Source organism: Talpa occidentalis, unplaced genomic scaffold (assembly GCF_014898055.3).
Source record: "Talpa occidentalis isolate TD23 unplaced genomic scaffold, MPIMG_talOcc4v2.1 talOcc4.2, whole genome shotgun sequence".
Classification (NCBI taxonomy): Eukaryota; Metazoa; Chordata; class Mammalia; order Eulipotyphla; family Talpidae; genus Talpa; species Talpa occidentalis.
The window spans coordinates 89,208,476-89,227,133 of NW_023602073.1; the positions used below are offsets into that span (position 1 = coordinate 89,208,476).

Genomic DNA, 18,658 nt, shown 5'->3' on the forward strand with positions numbered 1-18,658 from the left:
AACCAAACAAAGAGCCAGATATAGCCAAACTAAAAAAACTAATCCTTGAAAGCTGACTATAGAATTGAGGGCGGGGGGGGGGGGGGGCCGGTAAGAACAAAGTGGGGAGTGAGCACAGTAGACTGTGGGAGTTTCAGTGGTGGGTGTGGTGTGAAGGAGGAGATCTTAACGCTTCTAAAAACAATGATGTAAACCAATGTTATCTCAATTAAAAATAATAAAGGTAATAATATAATACAAATTATGTATACAATTTTTTTTTCTATCCCTACCTTATTTAAATTCACTATGTGTCATTATTTACTAGTGACTTCTAAGGTCCCAGGGTACAACATAAACTGTCTACACCCTGGAAATCATATATGACTAGACATGTCTAGAAGCCTGTGAAAGAGATCTGGCAGGGGCTGCATAATACATAAGTCAGCTGGCAGCCTTCTGGGAAAGAACTAATCCTATAAGAAGAGAGAGTGCAGGAATGCACGATTACTTAGAATTCTGTGCCGCAGAGTATGGGCAATGTAATTTATTTAGGCTGTCCTCTGATCCACTCCCAAGGGATTATTGGAGCCAAGAGGTTGTCAGTGCAAGCTGTGGTATCTTCACTAAGATTTCCATGGGTCAATGAGATCACATCAGTGTATTCAGTAGTACCAGTCCAGACAGCTTATCACCCAGGCATGTGTTGGGTTGGGTCACCAGGACTCAGCTGCAGGCATTCAGGTCTCAGCAGATTGGGTCCTGCAGGGGTCCAGAGGGGTCCAGAGGGGTCCAGAGTTAAAGAAAAAGATTTATATTCTTTGTCTGTTTAGAAGTTGCAGGCCAAGCTCAGAGTGGCAGTATGGATGGGTTCTGATAAAAGCTGCCTTTGGGGTTATGGACTGTGGACCTCTTGCTATGTCTTCACATGCCTGAAAGGGGCCAAGGGAGTTCCCCATTCATGTGGCTTCTGCTTTATAACCTATCACTCCCCGCAACAGACCCACCTTCAAATTAATACCCACCACCTTGGAAATAGGTTTCAACATACTGTATGAATTGGGGTGGGGAGGGGGCATATTTAGACCATACAATCCATGCAGTGGCCAAGAAGTTTGCTTCAAAACAGTGCTTAAGAGCTCCTGGAGATATCTGGGGCAAGTGTTTGAGGGTGGATGAATTCTGCGATAGCAACTGGAAGCAGAGTCAAGGAAAATACCAGCATATTTGCTTAATTCTCAGCTGCCATCAATTTGCAAATATATCAATAATTTAATAAGAGTTTGCACAAGACAAAACATTGAATTATGTACTTGCAAATTTTTATTTTTTAAAAAATATTAAGGCCTTATTTTTAAGACAAATATAAACTTTAGTCAAATAAGGTTATCTACTTAATATTTGAATCAGACAGACAATCCAGAACTATTTTGTATATCTTCATATTTTTGAGATCTATTCTCCTCATAAATGAGTCAATAGCATTTATTTAAACATACCAATTTCATACAACTTTCTTCTTCATTGTCGTTAGAAGTAAAACCTTTTTCACATCCAAAGTCTAAAGATTCTAAATTATTTACACTATTTACAGTTATATGTAACATCCCAGACACACTATTTAAATTCATATTGCTATTTGATCTACATTCCCGTCTGACTAAACTTCAGATCCATTTGTTCTTAGGTTACCCACTCAGTTTGATTTCTTGAACATCGCCTGGAAACCTTTGATGTTCAGCTCTAGAGTGGCAATTCTTTATTATCCATTCAGTTAATATTTACTGAGAGGTCCCCTATGTGCCAGTCCCCACGCTGACATTGTGGAGGGAGAGATGAGCAAAGAAACAAGTAAAACAAGTAAAATGTTAATAAATTTAGGCAATACAACTTCACCTCAGATGCTTAGCGAGGGCTCTCCAAGGAGGTGACACTTAAGGTGCTTCTTCTTAAATGATGAGAGTATCAGCACAGCTGAGGGAAGCAATGAAACCCTCCTGTTACAATTGACCTTCTATTTGTAAAAATCCCGTATACTTATTAACAAATGTTTATTGAGTGTCTGCTTTGTGCCAGATACCATTCTAAGCCATGGGAAACAGCAGTGAACAAAACAGTAGCCAAAAACCCCTGTTTTAAGGAATTTATATTCTAGCAAGGGGAGATGGGCAAACAAATATGTTAAGCATACAGTGTGTCAGATGCAAAGTCCTGTGGTAAAAATGGAGGCGTCAGGGATGTAGGGAGTTCTGGGTAACTGGGAAAAATGTCATATCAAGTGGGCAGGAAAGGCCTTACTGAGAAAGTGAACTTTTTTTTTTTTTTTTTAAAGATTTTTTTTATTTATTTATACAAGCACTGGGCACAGTCAGAAGCGCAGGAGGGTGAGAGAATTCACCAGAGCCAGAGGGGAGAGCAGAGCAGGCAGAAGGACTGAAGCACACTGCTGAGGGGAGCAGCGGGCGGGCGGTGGGAGAGGTCTGTGCGCCATGTGGGACCCTCCTCCGGTGGCCCGGGAGCAGCCGGGGATCGAACCGGGCTGCAGAGGCTGCGGGCAGCTTCACAACCCAGCGCTCAACCGCTGTGCCACCGGGGAGGCCCGAGAAAGTGAACTTTGAACCACTAATGCAGCTCTGTGGTCTAGTCCAGGGTTGGCAATTTTTTCTGTACTTTGGGAACCGCACAGCTTCTGTTGCATCTACAACCATGCCAGGTAGGGTGAAAGCAGCCAGAGACAATATGTAAATGAGCGGATGTAATTGTCTTCCAGTACACCTTTATTTATGGACACTGAAATTTGTATTTTGTAATTTTTTTTGTCACAAAATGCTATTTTTTCCCAGCCATTTAAAATATGGCTATTTTTGGCTGTGGGATATATAAAAATAACAGGCTAGATTTAGCTTGCTACCTGAGATCTAGCCCAAGAGATGGAGCAATGTCTGTTTTCTTTAATTGCTTTGGATGATATGTAATGGTGTATGTTTGAATGATAAGGTAAAATATGACTTTCATACTTTCATAAATATCTTCCTGTTATAGTACCAGGGAATTTGCTGTCTTATAAAGAAAACTGAAAATTTATCTGCTTATACAATTACCAATACCTTACTTATATTAAATTTATATCGTAACACTTAGATTTTTAGTTTCTGCTCTGGAGTGATAACTTATTTTCAATCCACCATACTATCATGTTTCTGAATACATTTTAAGTAGCAGTTATGAATTTTACCAAGTAGCGTTGCATTTAGATGCAAGCATAGAAAACTTGATGAAGAGTGGTTAAACTAATTAGGGATTTATTTGTCTAACACAGAAAGTTTAGAGTCAGCTACATAAGACTGGTGTGGAAGCTGTAAAATGTCATCAGGGACTCAGCCTCCTGTCATTCTGCTTGACCAGTCTGAACATGGGGTGCTTGTTTTCACATTTGCAAAATTGCTTCTACCTGGAAGAAGGGACGAGTGCGAAACAACTTTGTCTTTTTGCTCATTAAATGGAACCTTTCCTTACTCTCATTGGCCATAACTGTGTCATGTGATCAAGCACCCCTAGCTGCAGAGGCATTTTGGCAAATAAGTTTTTGTAGCTGAGCACATTGCTTTTCTAAACAAAAACCAGGCTTCTGTTATTAAGAAACATACGGACATTGGCTGTTGGGTAAATAAGTAGAGTTATCAGCCTTGGCTTCTAAGTGTTTGAAAAAGACAAAAAACAAAATCACATTACATAATTTAGCCATTCATGGCTAAATTGTCATGAGTGAAGGCAGTGATTCTTGGTCCCACAATTTACTTCTTCTCTTCCATTTGTTCCCTAAATTTCTTTGGACATTGTACATTTTGTTTCAGAACAGTTGAACGTTGGGAGAATGAAGCTCTTTGTATCAAGGAAATGACTGTATGTTATTGTTATTTGAACTCTGGGTTGATGCCAGCACATGAAGCCCTTAGCAGCTTCCTGTGGCCACATGGGAAGCCTTTCTATTACCTGGGCCCTACGCAGCAGGCCAGTGTCTTTTCAGAAGTCCCTGCCTCCTGAGGTGGCCTGTCCTCCTCTCTCTCAAGCCTGAGCTCACACAATCCAGGCCACAGTCACCTGAGTGAATCTTAAAAACAACTCTTAAAAAACATCCATGGTGAAGTGACTCATCTTCCTTCCCGACACTAGTGGCACAAGTATCCACTTGAAAACTTCCTTCTCTGAGTTAAATTTCTCCTTTTTGTTTAGTTGGGTGGGTTGCTGTAGTACTGCCAATTTTTTATAGCCTTACCTCTCCTTTTAATTTCTTTTTAATCACCTGCCCTTTCTTACAAGTGTAAGGAAACTTGGAGACCAATGAGTAACAACATTCTCCAAGTCCTACCCCATGTTCTGCTGGGAAAGCGTGGCTTCTGTCAAACACGCTTGTCTGTGCCCCCATAGACAAGCTTCCCCATCTCTACTGTTCTCCATGTGAAGCTCTTTCTCTCTTAAAATAAATTTCTTCTATTTAATCTTTTGACACATTCACACTGTTCAAAAATTTTAGTTTACACAGAAGAGAGTGAAAACTTGTCCCAATATCCAGGTAATTTTTTTTTTGTTTCTTATCTAACCTTCAAGAGTTTTTATTTTAAATGTGAATATAGGCAGCTCTCCTGCCTGCCTGTGTCTATTCAGGTGTCTCTCCCTGCTTTCCTTATGAACTTGGCCATGTTAAAAAAAAATATATATATGAGTACTGGCAAATAAAAATGTGTTCCTATCTTTGTCCCCCTTTTTTCCCCCCAAATATATGTCTAGTCTATGCACAGTTCTGCTACTTGTTTTTATTTTTTTCCCATTTACTAATATATCTTGGAGATCTTTTTATAAGTGTTAACAGAGTACACACTGTTTTTCTCCTTTTTTTTTTTTTCTTTTTAAGTTGTGTAGTATTAAAGTGATTTCTTTGAAACACAAACCTGGTCATACCATGCCTTCCCTGCCTCCTTCCTTTTTTTACAATTTATTCTCACGCTACTGTCAATCATCATCTTTGTTAGTAAGGGACTGTCCTTTGCTTTCTGAGGATTGTTAGTGTAAAATGATGCATTTGAATTTTTTTTTTAGAACAGCAACCATTTTTTTCCTAGATTCTTTGAGATATAATTGACACACAGCACTGTGCAAGTTTAAGGTACACAATATAATGACTTGATATATGTATGTGTTGTGAAATTGTTAATGCATGACCAAGGGCCATCCAGGACCCAAAAATGTTAAGTAGTGCATGCTTTAAAAGGGGTTGAGCCATTCATATGCACAAAGGCAAAGGAAGCACTCTTAGTGTGATAGATTTTTAAAGAATTAGTGTGCAGGGCAATTGGGGGATAGAGAGAAAAAGATTTCCAATAATAGTTTCCCAAGAGGGGCCTTCCTGGTGGCGTAGGGGTTAAAGACAGCACTATCAAGCTATCTATCACCAGGCACTGCAGCACAAGTTCAATCCCTACCCAGGTAGTTGACCCACATGGCGCAGCAGGCCTCTCCTGACTCGCCCACTGCTCCCCTCAGCAGTGTATTTCAGTCAGTCCGCCTGTTCTGTTTCCCACTTTGTCTCTGGTGAATCCTCTCACCCCCCTGCACCTCTGGCCTGTACCACAGTTCTTGTATGCATAAATAAATAAATATTAAAAAAAATAGTTTCCCAGTAAGACTCTCAGATTACCCTGGTGAATGCCCAGCCAAACAGGACTGACCCAAAGTGGAGACTGCTGAGGCCTGAAAACCTCTAAGTCTCCTAAGCAGTGCCAGGGTGCAAGCTGAGCTGGAAAAGCCAGCGAAGCTCAAGCCTACATGTGTTCTGTTTTAAGCCATGCATGGCTGCTTAACTCTGCCCTAGTTCCAAGTCCTAACCCCAAATCAGTTTCAGTTTGCTTCCAAAAAATGATTACCTCAATAGTTTAATTAGCATTCATCACCTCACATTATTAAAATTTTAATATTCTGCAATACAGCTTTCAAATATTTAGTATAAGGAGGGAGGGGTATTGAGACATGGACACTTCCAACATGGCTAGTGGAAATGTAAATTGATGGGGCCCTTTTGAAAAGTAGTTTATTAATGGCATGAATCCTTCAGGAGCTTGGAAAATATATCTGACCTATGACCTGGGTTTTATTCATAGGGTTTTGTTCTAAGTAGTACTGAGTAGTATTGAGGGAGTAGCTAAAGATTTCTAAGTAACGGAGTTCACTATGTGATGTTATTTCTAGTGGTGAAAGTTATAAGTTATGTGCATGTATCTGTATGACAAGGGGGTGGGGAAGTAAAGAAGTAAGCATGTGTTTTGATGCACGCTAATACTGAGAATGTATAGATAAAGATTTTAGGTACTCAGTGTTTTAGCATAGTGGTGGATGCTATGTGTTTATATGTTATAAAGGAAAATAAGGCCTGGCTATATGTCAGTTCATTTTTTATCACTCATGAACATTTAAAATGTGCTGGATATGTAGATTCCACATATTGTATTATAATCTGGACATTGGATCCAGACCATTTCCTTTAATTAAATTTTCACAGTGGTCACCTGGATAGAAGAATTAGGTAGTTTTTCTGTTTGTCATTTTACAGTTTCTGTATTTTTGAAAATGTAGATACATTACTGTTATAGTCAAGGGAACTAGATCGTGAAGGGCATCTTGCTATGCTGAGAAATGTGTATGTTCTTCCAGGGGCATTCGGGATCCACTAAAGAGGGATTTTAAGTAGAGAATGACATGATTGTCTTAACAAGAGCACACCCCAGGCCTTGATCAAAATAATTGACTACTTTCAGAAATAATAAAATCTGCCTTGTAGGACTGTTAGGGGAAGTAGAATGGATGGTATCCTTTTGCCAGTCAAAGTAAAGTAATGTAACTATATTTCTGAAATTGTCTGTTAGTAAGGAAAGAAAGTTAACTTTTTTCAGAAATGAAAAATAATTTAGGAAGTTAAGATAACGCCATTATCATTCTGGATTTATAACCATACAGTAATTCTCTCATTTTCTGATACTGATTTTAAAGATATCTTTTTTTGTTCTGTCCATAGTAATTATGCCATCTTATTAGTCATTCATAGACTTCAAATGGTAATCAGAATCTCTTTACTCAAGGTATATTACAGATTTCCACCTCAGAGGCACAGGTCTTTGAACATTCTGGGAGGAATTTAGAAGGAGAGGGATTGGTAGTGGCAGTTGGTATGTGAAAGTTTGTTCTTTAAGTATTTTATTTTCTGTGACGAGTTCTTTCTGTAGGTCTAACCTCTCAAGATGATTCTTTTCTTTGGCCATTAAACTATTTACTTCAAGAAAAACAAGTAAATGAATTAAGGAAAAAGGTGAAAATTTTAAAATATAAGACCAAATTAGTGGTTGCCCCAAGAGGAAGGGGGAATGGGCAAATTGGGTTAAAAGTGTTAGATATTTGGTAATGGATAGAATTGGACTTTTAATGTATACAGATACAGATTTATAATGATGTAAACCTGAAACTTACATAATGTTATAATGCAATGTTCCATCAATAACTTTTGTAAATTATTATAAACCAAAATACAGATATATTTCACCACTTAAGTTTGTTTTTATGCAGATTTCCAAGAACCTTTATAAAAAACATACTTGTTTTGGTATTTATCAATATATAGTGCTGTGTTTAAGATATTCAGTATTATCACCCATCTAAATTAGTATGTGCCTTTAAATTAAGGAGAATTGGCAGCATTTTGAAAGCCTACAGATGTGTTTGCCACTCCTAAGAGCACACCTGCCCCCTAGTGACTGAAGAAGGAAACATGAAAGATCGGGGAATGACAGGGGTTAAGAAATAGTCTTAAGTAGATGGGGCTTGTTGTTTATTCACACTTTAGAGGTGGAGAACATTTTTCTCTGGTGAATTGATGAAAGGATGCTTTCATGACAGGGGCTATCATTGTGGAATATCTGAAAGGCTGCTGAGGGGAATAAAAATGTTGCTACTCACAGGAATCAATGAAGTGTTGACGTCTCAGATGGGCTATACGTGATTTCAAATGGCTTTGTGCCAAGGGAGCTTTCATGAATGAAAATGTGAACTCCTGTGGGTGGGAGGGAGGATTGATTATGACCCAATGAGAACTAAGTCAAACTCTCACCTTAGACAGTCTGTTCCTTCCAGGCAGCCTGAGTTCTACCCCAGATTCCTGGGGAGTCTAGGTGGAGAAATCACCGCATCAAGAGTTGTTTAGATGTCTGCTCGTATCCAGTCAGTGGTCAGTGTATGGTGCCAATGAATATTGCTCCTTTCTCTATCAGTGACTTCTGACAATGGGAAATCAAATCTCGTTCAGTTTGGGAATATTTACATATAGTTTTGGATGATCATGTCTCCTTATTTGTCTTCTCTTTTTAGATAAAGAAGAAACAGCAGGATGTGGTTAGATTTCTAGAAGCCAACAAGATAGAATTTGAGGAGGTGGATATTACCATGTCCGAAGAACAAAGGCAATGGATGTACAAAAATGTGCCTCCGGAAAAGAAACCCACTCAGGGCAACCCTCTGCCACCTCAGATATTCAATGATGATCGATACTGTGGAGTAAGTAGCCAGATTACCATACTATTTCTTTGCATGACTCAAAACCATGGAGTCACCTAGAATGCAGTTGGGTTTTTTCAGTGAGGACAGTGACCTCTTCACCCAGTGCTTATTCAGGTCCACATGTTCATTAGAGGGTGAAGCAGAGAGGGAATATGAGTTCAGGGTCACAGACTGTGTGTAAATATGAGTATATGTGTATCTGTCAGTCTTCCTGTTTCTCTGTTTGCTTTGGAAAAGGGACTGGGAAGGGAACATAATAATTATGTTCAAAATTGTAAAATTATAAAAAAAAATTATGGAACATTTTTTGATATTTAAAACATTTGGGGGGATAGACTGGAAGGGATAATTATTCTTGAATGTTTATTCTTCCATAGTGTAAAAGAACTAATAACTGATTATAGACTAGAGTTTTACTTTCATATGATAATGATCCAGATGGATCATTATGGACATCTAAAGTGCATTAGGTGCCCTTCTGCTGTATATAGCATATGAGAAGACGAAGTAGTTTTGGCTATTTATTTTCCTTTTTGCTCTTTAGGGTAAGGAAAAAAAGAGAGAAACTTCTTTCTAATGAATATGTTATTACTTGTCTTTTGCCTAGAATTCTAAGTATATAGGTCTGTGTTTATTGGGACCTGTACTTTAAGGATGGTCTAGAGAAGAAGGGGCTACTGTGCTGAGGTACTTGAGACAAAATAAGTAGCTGGATTATTGTTGGGGTGGCATTAGGACAGGGATGGCAGGTTGCTTTTTGTGACTTGAAATGGATCCCCTCCCTCATGTGCATAAAGAGAATACGATATTAGAAAATAAAGCCATAAATATTAAACACAAACTTTTGACATACTTGTCATGAGGAGAATTCTAAACTGGGCACTACACATAGATGTTGACTCTGTGGTAATTTGAGTGGGTATAGAATTCTAGATTGCAAAGAATTTTGATGGTTTTTCTTCATTACCATCTGGTTTCCAGTACTGCAAAGAAGTCTAGTGCCATTTTCCTAATCTTTTGCATTTTTCCCCTCAGTTTCTTCTGTGCCAACTTTTTTTTTTTTAATTAATAAATTTTATTTTTATATTCCCCATACAATTGCAATCCCCCCATTCTGACCCCAATCCCTCCCCTCCCGCCCCCCATGCCCCAAAAAGTGTCTCTGGTTCATAGTTTTTGTTGATTTTGATTTTCACTTTCTTATAGTTATTCATTTTCCTGGTCCCTTATTTAAGTATTCTAGATTCCTGCTATGAGTGAGACCATCCGGTATTTTTCTTTTTCTTTTTGGCTTATTTCACTGAGCATGATCCCTTCCAGCGCCATCCATGTTGCTGCAAATTGCATGTGTTTATCTTTTTTGAATGCTGAGTAATATTCCATGATATATATGTACCACATCTTCTTGATCCAGTCATCTATTTTTGGGCATTTGGGCTGTTTCCAAAGCTTAGCTATTGTAAATAGTGCTGCTATAAACATAGGGGTGCAGGTGTTCTTTGGAATTGATGTTTCTGTGTTCTTTGGGTAAATACCTAGGAGTGGAATTGCTGGATCCTGTGGAAGCTCTATGTTTAGTAGGTCCAGAAATCTCCACACAGCTCTCCATAGTGGTTGGACCAGTTTGCACTCCCACCAACAGTGCAGAAGAGTTCCTTTTTCTCCACAACCTCGCCAACATTTGTTGTTGCTAGTTTTTTTAATATGTGCCATTCTCACTGGTGTAAGATGGTATCTCATGGTAGTTTTGATTTGCATTTCCCTGATGACAAGTGATGTTGAACATTTTTTCATATGCCTGTTGGCCATTCGCATTTCCTCTTCAGAGAAGTTTCTTTTTAGCTCCTTTGTCCATTTCTTGACTGGATTATTTTCTTTGTTGTTGTTGAGTCTCATCAGCTCTTTGCAGATTTTTGTGATCAGTCCTTTATCATTAGTGTTGTGTGCAAAAATTTTCTCCCAGTTGGTGGGGTTTCTCTATGTTTTTGTTATTGTCTCTTTTGCTGTGCAGAAGCTCTTTAATTTGATGTAGTCCCAGCTGTTGATCTTTGCCTTCACTATCACTGCTTTGGGTGAAGTGTCTGTAAAGATGTCTTTGATATGCAAATCACGTAGTGTTTTGGCTATATTTCCTTCTATGTATTTTATGGTTTCAGATCTTATGTCTAGTTCTTTAATCCATTTTGAGTTGATTTTTGTATATGGTGTGAGGTAGTGGTCAAGCTTCATTCTTTTGCATGTAGCGACCCAGTTTTCCCAGCACCATTTATTGAACAAACTTTCTTTGCTCCAATGCATAGTCTTTGCTCCTTTGTCAAATATTAGTTGACCATAAACCTGTGGGTTTATTTCTGGATTTTCTATTCGATTCCATTGGTCTGTATGTCTGTTCTTGTTCCAATACCATGCAGTTTTGATGATTATGGCTTTGTAGTAGAGTTTGAAGTCTGGGAGTGTGATGCCTCCATTCCCTTCTTTTTTTTCAGGAGAGCTTTGGCTATTCGGGGTTTTTTGTGATTCCATATGAATTTCATCAATAATTGTTCTATTTCTTTGAAGAATGACATTGAAATTTTGATTGGAATAGCATTGAATCTGTAGATTGCTTTTGGTAGGATGGCCATTTTAATAATGTTTATTCTCCCAATCCATGAGCAGGGGATGTTTTTCCATTTCTTTGTGTCTTCTTCTATTTCTTTTAACAGTGTTTTATAGTTTTCTTTGTATAGGTCCTTTACCTCTTTTGTTAGATTTATTCCCAAATATTTGATTTTTTTTGTTTCAATAATAAAAGGGATGGTTTTTTTGATTTTTTCTTCTTCAGATTTATTGTTTGTATATAGGAAGGCTACTGACCTTTGCGTGTTGATTTTGTATCCTGCCACTTTACTGAACTGATTGATGAGTTGAATTAGTTTTTCTGTGGAGTTTTTGGGGTTCTCTATGTATATTATCATATCATCTGCAAAGAGTGATAGTTTGACTTCTTCTTTTCCTATTTGGATTCCTTGGATGTCTTTCTCTTGTCTTATTGCTCTGGCTAGGACTTCCAGTATTATATTGAAAAGCAGTGGTGAGAGTGGACATCCTTGTCTTGATCCAGATCTTAATGGAATTGCTTTCAGCTTTTCACCATTGAGAATGATACTGGCTGTTGGCTTGTCATATATGGCCTTTATGATGTTGAGGTACATTCCTTGTATCCCAAGAATTTCAAGGGCTTTTATCATGAATGGGTGTTGCACTTTGTCGAAAGCTTTCTCAGCATCTATTGATATTATCATATGGTTTTTATATGTATTTTTGTTGATGTGTTGGATAACGTTGATTGATTTTCGGATGTTAAACCATCCTTGTGTCCCTGGAATGAATCCTACTTGGTCGTGGTGAATTACCTTATGGATACACTGTTGGATTCTGATAGCTAAAATTTTATTGAGGATTTTTGCATCAGTGTTCATTAGGGAGATTGGCCTATAGTTTTCTTTTTTTGTGTTGTCCTTGTTCGGTTTTGGTATTAGTGTAATGTTGGCTTCATAGAATGTGTTAGGTATTATACCTTCCTTCTCAATTTTTTGGAAGAGTTTGTGAAGGATAGGCACCAATTCGTCTCTGAATGTTTGGTAGAATTCATTTGTAAATCCATCAGGTCCTGGGTTTTGTTTTTGGGGAGGTTTTTGATTACCATTTCAATTTCACTAATTGTAATTGGTCTGTTTAGGTGTTCTATTTCTTCTTTATCTAGCTTTGGGTGATTGTAGAGTTGTAGGAATTTGTCCATCTCCTCTAGATTGTTGAACTTGTTTCCATATAACTGTTCATAGTAGTTATTAATTATTCTTTTGATTTCTGCTGTGTCCGTTGTGATTTCTCCTCTTTCATTTATTATCCTATTTATTTGTGCTTTCTCCCTTTTTGCCCTTGTGAGCCTGGCTAGGGGTTTGTCTATTTTATTTATTTTTTCAAAGAACCAGCTCTTGGTTTCATTGATCTTTTGGATTGTTTTTTTAGTTTCGATTTCATTTATTTCTGCTTTGGTTTTTATTATTTCTTTTCTTCTACTGGTTTTGGGGTTTTTTTGTTGTTCTTTTTCTAGATCTTTGAGCTTCGAGATAAGGTTGTTTCTTTGAGTTCTTTCTTGTTTCTTGATGTGAGCATCTATTGCTATATATTTTCCTCTTATTACTGCTTTTGCTGCATCCCATACATTTAGGAAATTGGTGTCCTCCTTGTCATTCAATTCAAAGAATTTTTTAATTTCTTCTTTTATCTCCTCGTTAGTCCAGTGGACTTCCAGTAGTGTGGGTTTCAATCTCCACGAGGTAGGAGAGTACCTTGCCTTCTTTTTATGGTTTATTTCTAGTTTGATGCCTTCATGGTCAGAAAAGATGGTTGGTATGATTTCAATCTTGGTGTATCTGTTGATGTTTGTCTTGTGCCCCAGTATATGATCGATCCTAGAGAATGATCCGTGTGTGCTTGAGAAAAATGTATACTCAGATTTTTTGGGTTTAGTGTTCTATATATGTCTGTTAAGCCCAAGCACTCTAGATCCTTATTTAGAGCTTTAGTGTCTTTACTTATTTTTTGTCTTGTTGATCTATCCATTGTTGATAGTGGTGTGTTGAAGTCTCCCACTACGTATGTGTTTTCTCTGATGTCTGTTTTCAGAGATGCCAATAGTTGTCTGATATATTTTGGTGCTCCTTCATTTGGTGAATATATGTTAATGAGTGTTATTTCTTCTTGAAGTATTGTCCCCTTGATCATAATGTAATGACCACTGGGGTCTCTTTTTATCTTTTTAAGTTTGAAATCTGTTTTATCTGATATGAGTATAGCTGTTCCTGCCTTCTTTTTTGGTCCATTTGCTTGTAGAATTGTTTTCCATCCTTTAACTTTGAGTCTATTTTTATCTTTTGCAGCTAAATGTGTTTCCTGGAGACAGCAAAAGGTTGGGTTTTGTTTCTTAATCCAGCCTGCAACTCTGTGTCTTTTTATTGGAGAGTTTAGTCCATTTACATTTAGAGTTAGTATTGATATGTTAGCATCTGTATTTGCCATTGTGTTTGTCTTTCCTGTGATTTTATTTATTTATTCTTTTAATAACTTTCTTTGGCCTTCTTTTGTTGTTATTTGTCCCTCTGAGGTTTTGGCTTTAGGACTCCTTGTAGTATTTTTTGGAGTGGGGGTTTAGTCGTAATAAAATTCCGGAGTTTCTGTTTGTCTGGGAAGGTCCATATTCTTTCTTCAAAGAGGAAGGAGAGCTTTGCAGGATAGAGTATAAGATCCCACAAAGCTCTCCTTCCTCTTTGAAGAAAGAATATGGACCTTCCCATATTCTTTCTTCAAAGAGGAAGGAGAGCTTTGCGGGATAGAGTATTCTTGGTTGGCATCTGTTTTCTTGGAGTCTGTTGACTATGTCCCTCCACTCTCTCCTTGCCCGTAGTGTTTCTTCAGAGAAGTCTGATGTCAGTCTGATTGGTTTCCCTTTGAATGTTATCTGTTTCTTCCCTCTTGTTAGTTTCATTATTTTTTCCTTGTCTTGGATTCTTGGGAGCTTTACTATTATGTGTCTTGCTGTATTTTTCCTTTCGTCATGGAAGTTTGGTGTTCTTCTTGCTTCTTGTATATCAATTTTCAGATCCTTCTTCGCATTTGGGAAGTTCTCTTCAATTATATCCATGAATATTTTCTCTGTTCCTACATCTCTCTCCTCTCCTTCTGGGATTCCTATAACTCTTATATTTCCTTTCCTCATGGAGTCAGATAGTTCCCGAAGTCTTTCTTCGGTCTTTTTCCTTTGTACTTCTCCTTCCTTTTCTGTTTTAGTTCTTTTTATTTCTGAGTCTTCAAGAGTACTTATTCGTTCTTCCATTTCATCTATTCTGCTTTCATTGCTTTTCCCAGAGTTCTTTAGCGTCTCCATTAATTCTTTGATCTCCTGCATTTCTTTTACTTCCCTCTTTAGGGACTCAATTTCATTCTTCTGATCATTAATTATTTTCCCCTTATCATTGTTTTCCTTTATGACTTTTGTCAGTTTTTTAATCACAGCAATTTTAAATTCTCTATCTGGAAGGCTCAGAAGTTCTTCCAAGTTACTGTCGTTGCAATCTGGTAGATGGTTTTCTTTTTGCGGTGTGCTTTTTTGCTGAGGAGTTGCTGGGTTGCATGTGGTTTTTCTACTCCCTACTGCCTGTTTTCTAATTTGCCGTATTCCTTGTGACACTGTGTTGCTGGTACTGGCCGGCATCTTGGGCGACCTTCCCAGCTCACCACTGGCTCCTCTGGGGAACTTCTGCTGGGTTCACAAGTCTCCAGCAAAGAAAGGTCCCTGCTCTGTCTCCTCGGTGAGCCTTCTTGCTGGAAACTGTGTGAACCCAGCAGAAGGGACGCACTCCCCTGCACGCCCGGTCTGCCCCAGCGGTGGGTGCTGCTCTCCTCTGGGCTGGAACTGCAGTCTAGAAGGTGCCCGGCGTGGGCAAGCCTCCCAGCTTACCTCTGTCTCCTCGGTGAGCCTTCTGCTGGGTTCACACAGTCTCCAGCAAGAAAGGTCTCTGCTGCAAAATGGTGATGCGTGAACGCGCTCCCCTGCACACCTGATCTGCCCCAGTGGTGGGTGCTGCTCCTCTCTGGGCTGGAACTGCAGGCTAGAAGGCGCCCAGCATGGGCAAGCCTCCCAGCTTACCTCTGTCTCCTCGGTGAGCCTTCTGCTGGGTTCACACAGTCTCCAGCAAGGAAGGTCCCTGCTGCAAAATGGCAATGCAGGAACACGCTCCCCTGCACGCCCGGTCTGCCCCAGCGGTGGGTGCTGCTCCCCTCTGGGCTGGAACTGCAGGCTAGAAGGCGCCCGGCGTGGGCAAGCCTCCCAGCTTACCTCTGTCTCCTCGGTGAGCCTTCTGCTGGGTTCACACAGTCTCCAGCAAGAAAGGTCCCTGCTGCAAAATGCCGGTGCCGGGGACGTGCTCCCCTGCACGCCCAGTCTGCCCCAGCGGTGGGTGCTGCTCTCCTCTGGGCTGGAACTGCAGGCAGGAAGGCACCCGGCATGGGCAAGCCTCCCAGCTTACCTCTGTCTCCTCAGTGAGCCTTCTGCTGGGTTCACACAGTCTCCAGCAAGAAAGGTCCCTGCTGCAAAATGCCGGTGCCGGGGACGCGCTCCCCTGCACGCCCGGTCTGCCCCAGCGGTGGGTGCTGCTCCCTCTGGGCTGGAACTGCAGGCTAGAAGGCGCCCAGCATGGGCAAGCCTCCCAGCTTACCTCTGTCTCCTCGGTGAGCCTTCTGCTGGGTTCACACAGTCTCCAGCAAGGAAGGTCCCTGCTGCAAAATGGCGATGCGGGAACATGCTCCCCTGCACGCCCGGTCTGCCCCAGCGGTGGGTGCTGCTCCCCTCTGGGCTGGAACTGCAGGCTAGAAGGCGCCCAGCATGGGCAAGCCTCCCAGCTTAACCGCTGTCTCCTCGGTGATCCTTCTGCTGGGTTCACACAGTCTCCAGCAAGAAAGGTCCCTGCTGCAAAATGCCGGTGCCGGGGACGCACTCCCCTGCACGCCCAGTCTGCCCCAGCAGTGGGTGCTGCTCCCCTCTGGGCTGGAACTGCAGGCTAGAAGGCGCCCGGCGTGGGCAAGCCTCCCAGCTTACCTCTGTCTCCTCGGTGAGCCTTCTGCTGGGTTCACACAGTCTCCAGCAAGAAAGGTCCCTGCTGCAAAATGCCGGTGCCGGGGACGCGCTCCCCTGCACGCCCGGGCTGCCCCAGCGGTGGGTGCTGCTCCCCTCTGGGCTGGAACAGCAGGCTAGAAGGCGCCCAGCATGGGCAAGCCTCCCAGCTTACCTCTGTCTCCTCGGTGAGCCTTCTGCTGGGTTCACACAGTCTCCAGCAAGAAAGGTCTCTGCTGCAAAATGGCGATGCGGAAACGCGCTCCCCTGCACGCCCGGTCTGCCCCAGCGGTGGGTGCTGCTCCCCTCTGGGCTGGAACTGCAGGCTAGAAGGTGCCCTGCGTGGGCAAGCCTCCCAGCTTACCTCTGTCTCCTCGGTGAGCCTTCTGCTGGGTTCACACAGTCACCAGCAAGAAAGGTCCCTGCTGCAAAATGCTGGTGCCGGGGACGCGCTCCTGTGCCAACTTTTAAGATTGTTTTTCATGTGTATCCTAAAATGCGTGAATGCTATTTTTCATTCATTGTTCTGAGTGTTCAGTAAGCCCTGTGTTCTAGGAATTACGGGATTGAGTTATTAAATATGTTCTTAAGTTATTTTCTTTGAAAAGTTTCTCCCTTCTTTTCCCCTTGTTCTCTTGCTCTGGAGTACCTGTTAATTTGGATGTTAGACTTCTTACATTGATTTTTAATGTTCTCATCTTTTGGGGAGTATTGCCCACTTCTTTATCTTTTTGACTACTTTCTGGGAGATTTTTCTAATTTTACCTCTTAATCCTGTCATTGAATTTTTTATATCTTTTTTTTTTCTTCCTTGTTCTGATTTTTTTTTATCATTTTAATCATGTTTTGCTTTTATAGTATGAATGTAACATCTCAGTTTAATGAATATATTATATGTCTTTGAAATTCTCTTCTCCTTGTTTTTCAGTATCATCCCCATTTCTACAACTTTCCTCTTAGTTTATTTTGGTCTTTTCTAGAGTGTGACAGACTTTCCTCAGATGTCCGGTGATCCTTGTCATTTATTTACTTATGAGGTGAGACACTAAAAAGCTAATTAGAAGCTCTGTCTGTGCCTGAATCTGCTTGTAGACTTGCTTCTTGGTGGGTTTTGTTGTAGAATAATGGGATAGACTTTTAGTATTCTCATTGAAGATACTGATAATACTATCTGTAGGTCTTTTCTCATATGATGGTTTATTTTTTCTAGAGAATGGCCCTTCAGTCTCTTTCTTTGGGAATGTCAACCTGGCTGTTGGAATTCTAGGTTTGCAGGGTTGGGGACTTTGTCGATCTTGCTGTCTATCCTGCACATTTTCACATCATATCCCTATTTTCACCGCCATTCTCTTTTGTGCTGGTGTTTGTAAGTTTGTTGCTACTCAAAAGCCATGTGTATTAAGGAAGTGTCTTCCTCCCTTCTTCTGGGAGAATAAGGTATCCTAGGTGTCTAACTGCTGCCTATATGGACTTGCAAACAGTCTCCTTATTTTCTGCCTTTGCCCATCTTCACAATAGCAATACCTCCATTTCCTGATATTTTCTGGGAGCCCTGAAACTTGTTAATGCTGCCTCTGCAGACACTGAGATTTGACCATTCTCTGTTCTTTAACAATGGCTGTAGATATCTCCTAATCTGAGTAAGAAAGTGATATTTTTAGTTTTTTTTTTTTCCAAATCCTTGTCATTTTGTTAATCTTTCAAAAGAAAGTAGGTAAAGACATCATTGCTTTATCATCATAAAAGCAAGTCTTCAGAATACCTTTCAATGGAGTAATGCATTGAATAAATAAAATAATGTAATATTTTGAAATAAAATTAATTCCTTTTTATTTTACCTCTTCAAGACTTTTAAAATCCTGTGTAGCTTTGCATTACAGAGTTAATGGAAATTTTTTTTCAGATAGACTGTCTGGAAGCTGGCTAGAGGCTTACATGTTGATTAAACTTTGCCAGATAAATGACATTTCTCTGCTTGAGCAGTGTTAGTCCCATGGCGACAGTAACAGCAGCACTGGTATACGTTCTCTGTCTTTATAGTCTGTCCAGGCAGGAGTTTTGAAGACTGTGCCTGCTTTTATCAAGGTCAAGTAAATTCAACTTTGACAAAAGCAGAAGCATGAGAGGGCAACTAACTGTGACTTTCCACTGGTCCTATGTTCCTTGTTTTACCCAGTAATAGTTTATGAGTAGTTCTATCTGCTTCAATAACCTATGGAAACCTGCCACATTGCCAATGTCAGAATCCAGTACCATGAAGATTTTCCTGTTCCCTGAAATTGACTGGAAACTTATCACTTTATTTTATTTATTTATTTATTTTTTTAAATAGAGGCATGTTTATTTATTTATTTATTTGTTTGTTTGTTTTGTTTATACATACACTGGGTATAGTCAGAAGCGCGGGAGGGTGAGAGAATTCACCAG

General features: G+C 40.1%; 1 protein-coding gene across 2 annotated transcripts in view; it reads left to right on the forward strand.

The window, feature by feature from the left end:
• Nucleotides 1–18,658, forward strand: part of SH3BGRL2 (SH3 domain binding glutamate rich protein like 2) — a 68,808-nt gene that overhangs the window by 28,686 nt on the left and 21,464 nt on the right. For both annotated transcript variants that reach the window (XM_054698979.1, XM_054698978.1), the window contains one exon: nt 8,389–8,574. In XM_054698979.1, coding sequence (XP_054554954.1) covers nt 8,389–8,574 — 186 coding nt within the window. The remainder of the gene's footprint in view (nt 1–8,388; nt 8,575–18,658) is intronic.